The 14,704-nt window shown below is 46.5% G+C and overlaps 1 protein-coding gene across 1 annotated transcript in view; it reads left to right on the plus strand.

Annotated features, from left to right (window-relative positions):
- The first annotated feature begins 583 nt into the window (after window positions 1–583).
- cblb (Cbl proto-oncogene B, E3 ubiquitin protein ligase) overlaps window positions 584–14,704 on the plus strand; it is a 43,535-nt gene continuing 29,414 nt past the window's right edge. The window contains exons 1-4 of the mRNA XM_019258838.2: window positions 584–846; window positions 1,397–1,567; window positions 1,821–2,071; window positions 14,108–14,254. Coding sequence (XP_019114383.1) covers window positions 1,400–1,567; window positions 1,821–2,071; window positions 14,108–14,254 — 566 coding nt within the window. The 5' untranslated portion in view covers window positions 584–846; window positions 1,397–1,399. The remainder of the gene's footprint in view (window positions 847–1,396; window positions 1,568–1,820; window positions 2,072–14,107; window positions 14,255–14,704) is intronic.

Here is a 14,704-nt window from a genome sequence, read left to right on the forward strand (position 1 = left end):
ATTATATCTATCTATCTATCTTGACACGATATAAATAAATAAGTTAATAATTTAAATGTCATCTTATAAAACAAGAAGAAACAAATTAAAAACATTTATTTTGAAATCATAAATCATAAGTCAGCTGGTCAAACTCCTCACATGAAGTCTTTTATTGTCTCAGCAGACCGGATGTGGTGTCCGTGCCTGGCTCCATCATGTTGACAGCAGTCACATCCTCTCTGCGCACCAATGGCTGCGTGAACGCGTCTGTCATTGCGTTGGTCGGTTCCTGGAAAATGTTGCTTCATACTCCCGTTGACCCTCCCACCGCTGGAACAGCTGCATCAAGCCACACAGCAGGGAGGCAGGCAGCACAGGAAGCTACCTGCAGGCCTTCAAAATAAAGGCAAGATGAGGCAGCATGCCTGGGAGGAACGCGCACATACAGAGGAGATTGGATCACATTTATTAAATTTAACTTTTACCTGAGTGATAAAAAGGCAATAAAAGCACGAGCGCGAAAAGCAGAATTAAAGTTAATTGATTTGCTCGTTAGCAGAGCTTTTATTTTGAAACGCGCAGCTGGATGCGGTGTTTTCTCCATCAGCTGACTTTACTCTGATGTCTCCGTACAAAACAAACGTTACAGACCTCCCAGCTCCGCGTATGTCCAACTCCGACACGCAGACCGGAGAGCAGCTTTTAACGGGCGCACCGTGAAGACATGGAGCCTTCTCTGCGTCTGTAGGAGCGAACACTTTTTATTCCCTTCACACTTTTCTCACTCCGACACTCCTCGGTTCGTGTGTGCTGGATGTGTGCGGAGTTCAGCGGGGATCCCAGCGCACATTCCCCTGTGGTTTGGTAAGTTAAGACTTTGTGTGTGTGTGTGTGTGTGTGTGTGTGTGTGTGTGTGTGTGTGTTTTAATCGATTCATGTGAGTCAAGAAAATAAATAAATAAATAAATAAATAAATAAATAAGATCAGCCTCAGTGGATGGATCTGTTGTTCCGGGCTGAAAATAAAAATCAACCCACAGGAAACATTATAGGATGGTTGTCGGATGGTTGTGTGATGGTTGTATGATGGTTGTCGGATGGTACTTTAAACTCTACTAGAGCGCATCAGCCTGTAAACAAGTGAGAGCAGATCACAGCCAGCTCTTTTTGTTTTGGTGTAATCTGATTACAGTTTGCACGGTGATGAGTCCTCAGGGAAGTCAGTGACAGCATGCATTAAATCATGACATGCACAGAGCTTCATTAGTCGTCTCCTCATGATCGGTCATGTGAGTTAAAGACAGTGTGGACACCATCAGAGGACAGTGAGACCTCCTGCCAGTCAAACACAAAGAGACCCTGGAGGTGTGTGAACGTCTCAGCATCACGCTTCTTTGTGTGTGTCCTTGTTTAGGAAATGGCAACTGCTCTCAGTGGCCGAAACCCTGGCGGACGTGGACCAAACCGAAGCAAGGGTCGGATCTTAGGCCTCATCGATGACATCCGGGATGCAGTGGGGCCACCGAAACAGGCGGCAGCCGACCGGCGGACTGTGGAGAAGACCTGGAAGCTGATGGATAAAGTTGTAAGTGCTGTCAGCCAGATGGAGCAGAGCGGGTCATGTTCCTGTAGCTGCACATGGAGGAGGTGGAGAGAAAGCTAACGAGCTGCACGTGTGTTCAATTAAATCAGGAGTTGGTTTGATCCCCTCTGATGTTACACAGATAACTCATTAGTGACACAGCAGCAGACGGATTCATTAAACCTCGTTCATATCAGAAATCAGCTGATGATATCTGATCCACACAGCGCTCACTAATCGATTTCCTCTTCCCCAGGTCCGCCTCTGCCAAAATCCCAGACTCCAGCTGAAGAACAGTCCGCCCTACATCCTGGATATCTTACCGGACGCCTACCAGCACCTGCGGCTTATACTGGGCAAATACGAGGAGAACCAGAGACTCACACAGCTCAGCGAGAACGAGTACTTTAAAATCTACATCGACAGCCTGATGAAGAAGTCCAAACGGGCCATCCGGCTCTTCAAAGAGGGGAAGGAGAGGATGTACGAGGAGCAGTCACAGGACAGGTAGGAGGAACTTTTCTGACCTGGAAAAAAGTTCAGGTGATGCTGCGACGCTTTCCTGGAATGGAAGTCAAGACACGCAGACAGAACTTTAATGTCTCATGGTTCTGTTGATGGTCTGAAGGCTGCGTTCAGGTTTTTTACATTATTATTACATTACATTACATTTAGCAGACGCTTTTATCCAAAGCGACTTACAGAGGAGGACATAAGCTGAGAAAGGTGTAAAGGACACAGAGTAGTTGTTAGTTTTTGTTAGTTCTGTTAGGCAGGGAAGCATTCTGGAAACAGAAAGATTTTTACAAGTTTTTTAAAGGTAGAAAGGGATGTTGCTGTTCTAGTAGCCGTTGGTCATTCCACCATTTGGGGACGACCACAGAGAAGAGTTTAGAGTGACCTCGCTTTGCGAGAGGCGAGGGTACAACTAGACAGTTTCTGCCATTCGGCTTCCGCGACAGGATGTCACGTCTCATTTACTTATTCGCCGACAACCAGAGGCAAGACGAAGTATTGATGTATTGAAATTTCAATCTGAAAAACGTGTGTGTGAATGTTTGATTTCATCAGAACTGAAGGAAGCCACGTCTCAGCTTCCACAGCATCACTTAGCTCGGTCTCTGTTTCATCTCGTCAGCGTGTGCCTCGTGAGTTTTCTTGTGGTTGTTGTGTGTCTGGAACTTTCTTTATGTGGCCGTGTGTGCCGGCTCTCAGCTGCTGTTACCCGGTTAAAGAAGCTTTCATGCATGAGCCAGCGTGATGTCAGAAACGTCTGATATTTGTTATTTCAGACACGACTGCATGTCATTCATGATATGATACACGTCAGCTGACAGTGATGCTGAGGATGATGATGGTAATCCTAAGTGAGAGGTGTTCCCATTTCCCTGGGGTTACAGGGAGGACACACACACACACACACACACACACACACACACACACACACACACACACACACACTCTTCCATCCACTCCACGGTCCAAATTTACAAGCTGTGACATATCAAACGCAGATTTGTGTTTGTGGCCTGTAAGCGCCCGGCGTGTCATCTTTACTTCAAATCAAGCCTCTGTGATGGCGGCGCGCTCGACGTGAGCCTGACTGACTCAGATTTCAGAGCGAGTGGGAGGTGAAGATGGAGAAGTGAAAAGATAGAAGAGTTGGAGGGGGCAGAAGAAGAAGAAGAAGAAGAAGCAGCAGCGTATTCAGCAGAAAATAAAAATGTAGCAGTCGTTCTCTGGTTATCTGTGTAAAGCAGCCGATGCTGCTGCTCTCACTTTATCTCACAGTGCATTACATTAGAAAATGCATTCATGCACAAATGCCACAGAGCTGTAGAGCTGCTGACAGCGCTGGCTGGAAGTTTGCCATCATCAAGTCCAACCGAACTACGGACGGCTTTTTCTTTTTCCCAGCATTTATTTTGAATTGTCACGACCAGATTTGCTTTGGCCTCACACAGTTTCCTCCTAAACACATTACGGTCACTTAGTATCGACTGGAACAGGCGATGCAGGGAGGATGAGGCAGGATGAATGAGAGCTACTGAGTAATAAAGCTGGACTGAATGATAGTGAAACACAGAGAGGCGGCCTCGCTCTGAGCCGCTGTGATACATATTTCTGTGATGCTGCGTCAAAAAAAAGGAGATGGAGCAAGAAGCTGAATTTTGTAACGAATAAACCGTTTTTAAAGAGAAGACAGACGGTGTGAAAAGAGTCCACTGACTCTCAGGAGCTCTCTGTGATCGCCATGTGCCGAGCAGAGGGAAAATCCCCACGCACTTTACATCCTGTTCATATATTTCCTCTCTGGTCGAGCTCTGAAATAGACGCTCAGCAAACGGTTTGATGTGTGTGAACTCGTCTCTTAATTCTCAAAAGTTGACTTCTTTCTTGTGTCGCGCCTGCACATCGCTGCCGTCCTTCCAGTAAAAGAGGAAACGTCTGAAAAGCTCAGAGTTAATTGCAGTTTAGTTTCTTCTTTAGTTTCTCCAGCTCTCCTCCTCCTCCTCCTCCTCCTCCTCCTCCTCCGCTCACATTTTAGGCAGGTTTAAACAGGCAGGTTTTACAGGCAGGCGTACATGTCACTTCCCCCTGCAGAAGCTTTCATAATGCATGAGATGTTTAAGAGTCACGCCGGATGTGTCGGCCGTCCTGATGGATGATGGGAATTCTTTGTGCTGAGCAGCTGAAGTCGTTTAAAGCGTAACAAGTTCACGCCGCATCGACGTGACTCCTCGTTTCTTATTAATAAACAGACGAGTATCCAGCCGATGTTGCAATGCACGAACACGTTATTGCATTACTGGCAAAAAAACAAAAACAATATTGTACGAGCGTTCCAGGGTTTGATTTCATTATTGACTTTATTGCATTTGCTTTTATTGCGTTAGCGTGAGCTGTTACATTGTGGGCAGGTGTTGCCGGACGCCACAAAACATCATGAGCAGCTCCCCCACTGCTCTGACACACTTTCAGACGGTGTTACTTCTCCTATTTGAGGCTGTGGTGAGGCTAATTTTGGAGCCGGCAGGGGGTCCGGGTGGACAGGAAAGGCCGTCCTTCACGCTGAGGTCTCGCTTGCAAAGACTTGTTCATGTCCTCAAGTTTTGAAGTCATTTAAATGTATTTTACAATCTGCCGTCAGAGCAGCATTCTTCTCGTTTAATTCCACATGATGGTGACTGTCAGAGTCAGAGTCAGACCACAGGATAATTCATGTGTCATAGCTGCAGTAAACCCGACCACAAAACAAAATTATGCAGTCAAAGCTGAAAAAAAAAGCAGAAATGAAGAATGCTGCTTCACCCCCTCAGTACGATCATGTAATACTGGCAGCGCAACAATGACTTTAATCACAATGAAGTCCATTTTTCTCTCTGCGCCGTTACCTTTCAGTCTAATCTCCAGGCAACCGGAGCCCACATGAAAACACAATTTTTAAAATAAACCTTGAACAAAAAACACGAGCGCACTCCCACAGACTGAAAGAGAAACAGCTTCAGGGACGGGCTGCGTGTTCGCATCCATCCAGCAAATCATTTCCACTTTTAATTCACGCTGCTGCTTCTGTGTCACAGTAAACTTCATCAGAGGAAAGTCTCGTTGTGAAGAAACTCCTCGATGTGTTTTATCATCGAGTGCATAAATAATGTTTTCGATATCCTCCGACAAAGACGCATGAAAGGAACAAACTCTCTTGAAGTGATCTCACATCTGGTGTGGTATGTGTCTCTGGGGACGGTGAGGTACCCATGTGTGTCCTGCTGTGTCTTTGTGGCAGCCTGTCTGCTTCGTACGCTTGATTAACTGCTGAGATCGCTGTGAGGCGGAGGGGGGGCCCTAACCTTTCTCCAGGGCTGCACCCTGTTTTAAGCCATCTGATGCTCATGCATCACCCACCCTCCACCCTCCACCCTCCACCCTGAGGCCTGTTTCATTGTTGCACTCTCCACATCTGACCATCTGATCCCGCTGAGGATGTGATAGGAATATTAATTAGGAAATTAAAGAATGGGGAAAAAATTACAAACAGCTGTGCAATGTTTCCGAGTTTTAAAGGAACTTTCTGTTCTTACTTGAAACCTTCTTGTCTCTCTGAGTTAATTATGTTTGACCCGGCGGCTGTATTTTTTCCTTTTGTAGCTTCTTTTGAATCACAAAGCTCTCGAGCCCCTCGTGTGCGTCTGCAGGCTTTTTCATTTAATTAGTCAAATTGGTTTCTTTTAATGAAGTCTTTTCTAGAACAAACCTTTGTCACTGCGAGACCTCGGCTCTGACTGAAGTCCCTGAAGAGGGATCGGCTCTCCTCGGTTTGCCGTGTTCGCTCTGTCACGCGTGTTAACAGTCAGATTAATCTTCTCGCGGATGGAAACTCTTCGCAGGAGAGCGTCCTGCAACCGCAGCATAAAGTGACATTGACAAACGTGAACGCGGTGGCTTTCATAACTCAGCGCCTGCCCGCGATCAATTCAGAGTACGACGGGCAAAAAAAGAAAAATCAAGTTGTTCTTTAAACGAGGTCTCTGCCTCCGTCTTCTCTGAAGGATGGGTCACTTATCTGTTTTTGTTCAAGGGCGATCTCTTGAAAACGCCTCCACAGTCAATCAAATAGCTTCAAGTCCAGTAATTACATGATTTCAGCTGTTCACAGTGCAGGTCGACCGGTGGCTTTAAGGTAGATTTCTATGATTTACTTCAGTTCTGGAGGTGATGTGATATTTCTGTTTATTTCTAACACTCGTCCATAGCACGTGAACATTTTTTGCTCTCTCTCACGTCCTTCCATGATTCGCCGCCACACGGCACATCAGGAGTGATTTGCACAGCGAAGCTTTTTATAGCCGGGCCTGACGAGCGTGGCTTTAGCAGCTTCCTAAAGTGATTGTCTCTAAATCAGCTGGATTAAAAGTGCACTTCTTCTTTTTGCCAGGAAGTGTTGCAGATAAAAGACAGTCCTCCCTCCCCCCTTCCTCCTCCTCCGTGCACTCGGCCTGCCCCTGTCTGATTGTGAATAACCCCTGACTCATGGTGCACAGACATGTTGGAGGAACATGCTGTTTGATTTCTAACTTTCTGCTGCGAGGACCTGAACAGCAGCGTGTTTGAAGCCTGAGAGCCGCCTCACAGTGCAGCGTACCGACATGACGAGGAGAAACTCTACGAAGCATCGTCTCCCAAACGAAACGAAACGAAACACAGTTCAGACCCTGGGCGATTTATATTGGCGTGTAACAAAACACGATGCATGTCTGTTTTTTAGCTTTTTAACTTCACCACACAAACACGACGTCACATGAAAACAGAGACTCTGCTGTAACGAAGATTATGCAAAGAAATAATAAATAAAACATTTGTCAGGGCTCCAGGTGGATTTGCTCTGACACAGTGACACACATCTTCAGGTCTGTAGTAATCTCACACTCTTAGCTTTCCTTTGAAACCAGCATTACACATACAGCCCATGTGAAGATATGATTTAGTTTGAGTAAGTCATTTCAGACAGATATGTGACACACACAGGAAGACGGGAGCGCTTTTCACAATAAAACATGAACTTGTTCGACATGCAGTGAGTTTAATTTAAAGACTTTTTTTGTTTTTGTCGTGTGTTTTCATGGATGGATGGAAGTGATGTGGTTGAATAGCTGAGCTGAAAGCACAGGAAGTGTTTCCTGGTTGAATAATCTCACCACATTTCACACACACACACACACACACACACACACACACACACACACACACACACACACACACACACACACATCTCACTTTGCAGCATCGCTGACATCTGTTCTTTAGTGTGTGAATGAAGAGTCTCTCTCTGTTTCTCCGGCTCCTCTTTCATTTCATCGTGTTTCCTCTTTGATGCCGACGAAGAAACGCGTCTCAACTTTCATGTGAAATTAACTTTTGGTACCGCACGCCCTCACATCGGGTACGTCACCACGAGCCAGGCCCGAACTTTGAAGTGATGATGTCACGCGCTCCCATGGAAAGCGTAAAAAAGGCAACGAGCCCCGGCTGAGATGAGTAAGCTTCCAGAAAGTAGAACCATCTGGGGAGGAAGTGGAGCACCAGAGGAGGAAGCCAGAGCTTCAGTCTGGACCCAAAGAAACTCAGAGCACGGGGGAGGTGTGTGTGTGTGTGTGTGTGTGTGTCAGTGTGGTAAGGGGTCGTTGCTCGGCTTACTCACTGACTGACTAAGGTTTGTCTCAACCTGCTGACACACATGGCATGGAATGGACTCGGAGGAGTGTTCCCTCCATAACCAAATACTTCACAGGCTCGCTCATGACATCGAACATAAGAAATGATTACAGACACGACCTCCATCGCCTCACGCCCACACATGGACAGATAGCGCCGATAAATGTTTGGGGATCGTCTGATACCACCGTCTGAATGTGACCAGCTGTGACCTTCCTGCGGCGAGCGAGCGTCCTCCCTAGGGATGGGAATCGAGAACCGGTTCTCAACAAGTGTGTTTCAATCCCATGGAATCGTTTTCTAAAGATTCTCTTATCGATTCCAGAAAGCACGAATTACGCCACGTAACTTCCGCAAGTTTCTTAAGTGCAGTGCAATCAGTAGTAAACGATGTCACCCACTCGGTTCAAACGCTCCAAAGTTTGGCTGCATTTCACCAAAACAGACGTCGACAGGGCGACTTGCAATCATTGCAAAGTGGAGATAACACAACGAACATGCAGAAACATTTGCGCACACAACATGTAATATTTTGAAATGAATGTCGTGTTTTTGACACGCTGAATCTGAACCCGGCAGCAGCGGCAGCAGCCAGGCTATGACCACCTCTGCGGTTACTACAGAAGGTAACTCTGGTTCTTGTGTATTTGCCACAGTTACACATCGTTACTATTATCCAGGCTGTGGGCCTCTTTGACCTCGCTGTTGGTTTTGTAAGGTTGTGACACTTCTGACTAAACAAAGTTGATGCTGATCAAACTGTTTGTTCTCCTTTTTTTCCTAAATGAGAATCGACAAAGAATCGAATCGTTAAGCAGAATCAATAATGGAATCGGAATCGTAAAAATCGGATCAATTCCCATCCCTGGTCCTCCCTCAGTGCAAACGTTTGTCGTCATACAGTCGGACTGATGCTGGATGTTTGAAGCCAACACTGACATCAGTAATAATCCATCGGTCCTCGCCGGTAGTGAGCACATGACTTAAACAGTGTGACATAGTTTCCTGTCAGTTTAGAGTTCATTAAAGTTTATCATCGCTTAGTTTAGCATCTGACAAAAAAACCAGTCAGAGAAATATCAGAGTGTATAAATAACACATGAGATATTTTAAAGTTCAAACTAATGTTTCTAAATGATCTCAGACGTGGTTTGACATTTCCTCATCAGCCCGAATGCTCACAGAAATATCTGCAACAAGCTGAAATCAGCTGATGTATCGGTGAGGGTGATTTCTGGGTGAAGCCGGGCCGGGTGGAGTTCTCCGGCTTCCTCCCGCAGTCCAAAGACGAGCAGGTGAACTGTGGGCCGGTGACTGGTCCCGGGTCAGCTCCAGCCGCCCCACGACCGCGATAAAGATGAGATGTTACGGACGTCGCGGTGACCTATTTAGAAAATGGATCATGTATTCATTATTCATTAAAGTTAACCCGTCAGAACATCAACAATCGACCCACTGACACGACGTCCAGCTTCACCTCCTGATCCAAAGAGTCTCACATGTTTTCTTCTGTTTCTGCTGAAGACGTTTCATAAAGACCTGACAGCAGCAGAGCTAATGGACTCAGCTGTTACCAGCATTAAAGTCCAACCGTCTGTATGTTTCCCTTCTGAGAGAGGGAGGAGGAATCTGTTATTTCCTCCTCCTCAGCCATCCATTATACAATCAGAGCCTCTGAGTCAGGGCGGCTGGGCTGAGACATGAACACAGACTCGTTTGGGTTTGTGTGTTCCCAACTTTTCAAGCTTTCTTTCTCTTTATTGCTCCTGGTCGCTGTTTTCCTGCCCGTCCTCCATCCTCCGTCCTCCGTCTCCGTCTTAATGGACGCGCTCTGCAAACGGCTCGCCTGAATAATTAATGCTAATAACAAGAAACAATTCAATCAACAGCTCTGCTGACTGAGTGCCCCTTCTCCACCCATTCCACCCTCCATCTTTCTGCTTTCAGTCCACCACCTCTCCTGCTCGTGGTCTTATCTCCACCCTCATCGCTGCTGTTTGTTCTCCCTGCTGACCTCCACCTGCAGCGGCGGTAGCAGCATATAGGAGACGCGATAGACATCTCATCTGTCTGATAGTCTCTGTGAAGCCATTACGGTCCCTCATGGCCACTCTGCTCTCGCCGTATCTGCTGTCAGCTGCACGAACACACACAAACACACACATGGAAACACACACATGGAAATACAGGCTGCTCCCTCCTGGGCATGGAGCACCAGCTTTGACCTTTGACCTGCAGGTCTCATAACCATCGCTATCTCCAACCCCAGACCACGCTCGAATTTCAAGCATGTGTATAGTTTGAATCCCTCGTCCTGGTCTCCTCTTTCACATTTTTTTGTCCCCAATATGAGATTTATGATGTTTTACTTTATGATTTAGTATTGATATTTTACACACAAGGGCCTGATGATGAGGGTCAGACTTTGTTATCCTGAGTAGCAGCCAGGTGTGCAAACACAATAATCATAAAATCATAATCTCGGATCACCGCGAGGTTCGACGGCTCTTAGCTGGGAAAGATTCTCGTGAATTACCAGTGAGGAAAGTTTCATTCAAGTCATGTTTGTCTGAGTTAATTACACCGCTAACGAAGCGGCCCGATGTTTGAGGAGGAAATGTACAGTGTCACACAGAAACAGTTTGTCTGGCAGAAGACAGTGACTTCAGTTCAGGTGACAGGAAACCAGTAGGAATGGAGATAGTGGGCGGTTAAGCTGCACGACTGCAGGTGTCACCACAACAACGACGCCGTGACGCCGTGCAGGCCAGCCGGCGGGTTTGTGACTTTGTTGCAAGAAGAAGATGTTTAAATGTTGGTGTTGGATCCATCAGAAGGAACAACTGTCAGTGTGTGTGTGACAGTTCAGATCCACACACACACTCTCAGGACATTAGCCCTAATGAACGGGCCGGCGTTCCTGAGGGCGCCTGTCAAACGAGGGAGATTACACAACCGGTCTGATGGCACAGGGCACGGCAAGGGCACCAAACCGAACTGTGAGGACTCGAACATCACACAGCTCCGAATGCATCCAATGTTTCTGTTTGTTTGGGCGTGTTTCAGATCCTCCTCCTCCTCCTCCTCCTCCTCCTCCTCCAACACAACAACAAGGCTGGAAATTGAGTTCAAATCACAACCATTATGTAAGCATCTGCTGCAGCCTTTCCCTCCCTCTGCATCCCAATGGAGAGGTTTTGGCTGGTCCTCGGTTGATTAGAGGCCTAATGGTGACTGGAGAGCATGAAAGCATGAGCATGAAATTACTGAGACGGGCTTGGCTTTGTCAGCGCGCGCACACACACACACACACACACACACACACACACACACACAGAGTGGAGTTTATACTACCACCAAAGCACAGAAGAGTGATTCTCTGATTCTCACTCATCCCTCTTTAAACTGCTGTTGTTCGCCTCTTTGCTTAATTCCCGTCACCGCTCTGCGAGTGCACCGCGTGGGGAGCTCTGACATTATTTGACATCTCAATCTGTCTCGTGCGACAGGGACGTCTGGCGAGTCGTGCTCCTCGCAGTCACGCTCATCAATCGAGCGGCGTCGCTGTGAGCTGTGCAGAATCTCGTGCACGCGTGGTCAAGGACAGAAAGCACACAGCGTCTGCTATATCATAAATAATTTGACCCCAACGGCACCGAGATTGATCTTCTTATCCCGCTATCAGTGGAATAACACATCGCAGTCATAAATAAATCATGCCTGCCTCGCTTCTGTAACAACCAACTCGATGTATAAAACAGAAAGTGGAGGCAGTGCCATGCTGCAGCTCAGAACGTTCAGCATGAGTCAGCAGCCCGGTGGAAACCAGAGGCTGGTTCATCTGGAGAAGAAGTCCGAAAGCTGTTTGTTGACAGAATGGAGAGGAGCGGCTTAGTTAGTGAAAGAGGCTTAAAGAGTAATTAAATTAATTTATTTGACCTCCGTCCTGATGTCATATTTTAACTGAGGGGCGGTGATGCAATGAGCAGATCATAGATGTAGAAAACATGGACGTGGTGGCTCTGCTCGGACAACTGTGGTGTGGAGTGTGGGTGGAGCTGAGGCGTCATCCTGCATAACTTGAAGCCTTAATATAATGTGAACAGGTGAGTTGTATATAAATTCACCCTCAGTACAGTTGTCATGAACGGGGAAATTAGCTACAGAGACCAAAACTGTTTTTTGTACCGGGCTGTAAACATGTTTATTTCTGCTGTGAAGTTTCAACATGGGGACTTATGGAGACTGACTCACTTCTGGAAGTGGAATGGAAAGATGTGGATGACTGAGATTTGGACCTTTGGTTCCTTTTTAAAGAAGAAGACCCATCTTTTCTGTTTTTCATGGTTCCCTGCTGAAAAGAAATAATACTTAAAGGTCCAGTGTGCAGGATTCAGTGACATCTAGCTGTGAAGCTGCAGATTGCAACCAGCTGAATATGTCCTTGACCTCACCCTCCCGTCCAGGCACGTAGGAGAAACTACAGTGGCGTGAAAAGACGTCTCGGTGTTTGGTTTGGCTGCTGTGGTGACGGAGGACCGACTCCCTCTGTAGATATAAAAGGTTCATGCTGAGGTAACAACAACACAATGATTCTTGTTTTCAGGTGATAACACACTAATGAAAACAGAGTTATGCGTATTTTATTCCACGTCTGCCAGTAAATCCTCCTGGATCTCGCACACCGGACCTTTAAGTTCTGCTCCGGCGCTGATCTTCTGTTTGTTTTGGCGGCTGACGGGGGAAGCTTACTGATATTTGAAAAAGAAAAATGACACAGCTCACATCGCGTTAGACGCTTTTTGTGCAGGTGTGAAGAGGAATTTAAAGTTTAGATGAAGTGTGCGCACACACACACACACACACACACACACACACACACACACAAAGCTTGTTATCAGCACCTCACAGACAGTGTGTGTTTGTCCCACACACACTCACACACCTTCGGGCAAAGTCACCCCGTCTATAGTGTGTGTGTGTGTGTGTGTGTGTGTGTGTGTGTCCCGGAGTGTTTACGAGCCTACAGTCTAATCTCACCGGGAGCTGGAGGCAAATCCCCGTCCCAGAGGAGGAGAGGGAGACGAGGATCTCCAACACTTCACACAGAATGAGCTGAACTGACTCGAGCGTCCTTCCTGCAGGATTTAGGAATATTTCTAACTTCTGTGTGTGTGTGTGTGTGTGTGTCTGCTGTGCGGTAAGCTTCGAGTCCACTCTCCATGCCGACGCCATTTCAGCACTAATCTCACAACTCTCCTGCTTAAGACCTCATCAAAGTCTGACTTCTGTTCAGAGAATTTCAACTCTTTAATTATTTATTTTATTCTCTCTGGCTGAATGCAATTAAAATGCAAATTACATCGGAGAGGTGGACTAAAATTAAAAATCCCAAATTATGAAGTGAAATGTTTGATTAATGAGGCAGCACCTGTTCTCTCCGGGTTAGCTGGCTCCAGCCCTCCCGCGATCCTGATAAGGAAATAAATGAATATTTCATGATTGATTTAATGTTGCTTATCTGGCTGGATCTCTGGATTCTCTGGAGTTTTCATGAACGGGGAAATTAGCTACAGAGACCAAAACTGTTTTTTGTACCAGGCTGTAAACATGTTTATTTCTGCTGTGAAGTTGGACATTTGGACATGGGGACTTATGGAGACTGACTCACTTCTGGAGCCAGCCTCAGGTGGACGTTAGAGGAACTGCAGTCTTCCTGTGTCGGCGCTGTTGATGCTCGGAGGAGACACTGTTACATTATTCTTCTACGTCATGTATTATTGAATATTTTGTGCGATCATTGACATGGTGCTTTATTATTCGTCTCACATTAAAGGGTTCGTGCACGCCCACACAGACCGGATCGTTATTGCACGCATGGAAGAAATGAACCTGAACACGACGTCCACATTCACACCTGTCTCATGGCTGGTGGCGGACGGTTAACGAGGTGTAATTACAATTAAATATGTTTTGAGAACAAGAAGCGACACGTCGATTCAGGCAGAGTGAAGATGCAGAAGTGACAAACTTGACTTTGCTCTTGAGTTGATCACATAAATATCATCATTATGAGTGATGAAGTACAGTTAGATAGGAATCCCTCAAATCTCGTGTTTTATCATTTATTCACAGACATTTTTTCGGATGTTTGCGGTTTCTTTAGGTTTGTTTTGGTAAATCACCTTGATACTTTGAAGTAATGAGTATCAGATTACATGTACAAGTGCCGAATATACCAAATGTGAACACGTCGTGAATCCTGAAGGTCAAATAACTTCCACGCGATGTCTGCCAGGCTCTAATGATGCACCGTCCTCGTCTCTGCAGGAGGAACCTGACCAAGCTGTCTCTGATCTTCAGCCACATGCTGGCCGAAATCAAAGCCATCTTCCCCGGAGGACAGTTCCAGGGCGACACGTTCAGGATCACCAAAGCCGACGCCGCCGACTTCTGGAGGAAATTCTTTGGAGAAAAGTAAGTTTCACCTTCTTCTTCTTTTGACTTGATGTTCCTCCTTTCTGGTAGATAGAGATTTCAGTCTGCTGCTGGCTGTCAGGATCTTTGTGATGTGTGTGTGTGTGTGTGTGTGTGTGTGTGTGTGTGTGTGTTTCCTGTTCTTTAATCTCACACACACTGTCGCCTTCTTGATGGTTCGAACACGCTCGTGCTGTTTCTCCATATAATGACACGCCTGGAGAGATTTTCCCGTGTTGGATCAGGTCCAAGACGGTGTCAGACTGTCACACACACACACACACACACACACACACACACACACACAGCTGAGAGCAGCTGCTGTGTTTGAGTCTTTGTCTCACTAACACACACACAGCTGAGACGAGGTCACGACCTCCCCTCTCTCCCTTTTGTCTCGCTCTCCGTCGACGTTGCGTCGCCGTTTTCTTTGTGGCTGCAGAAACAGAA

Source organism: Larimichthys crocea, chromosome XXII (genome assembly GCF_000972845.2).
Source record: "Larimichthys crocea isolate SSNF chromosome XXII, L_crocea_2.0, whole genome shotgun sequence".
Taxonomy (NCBI): Eukaryota; Metazoa; Chordata; class Actinopteri; family Sciaenidae; genus Larimichthys; species Larimichthys crocea.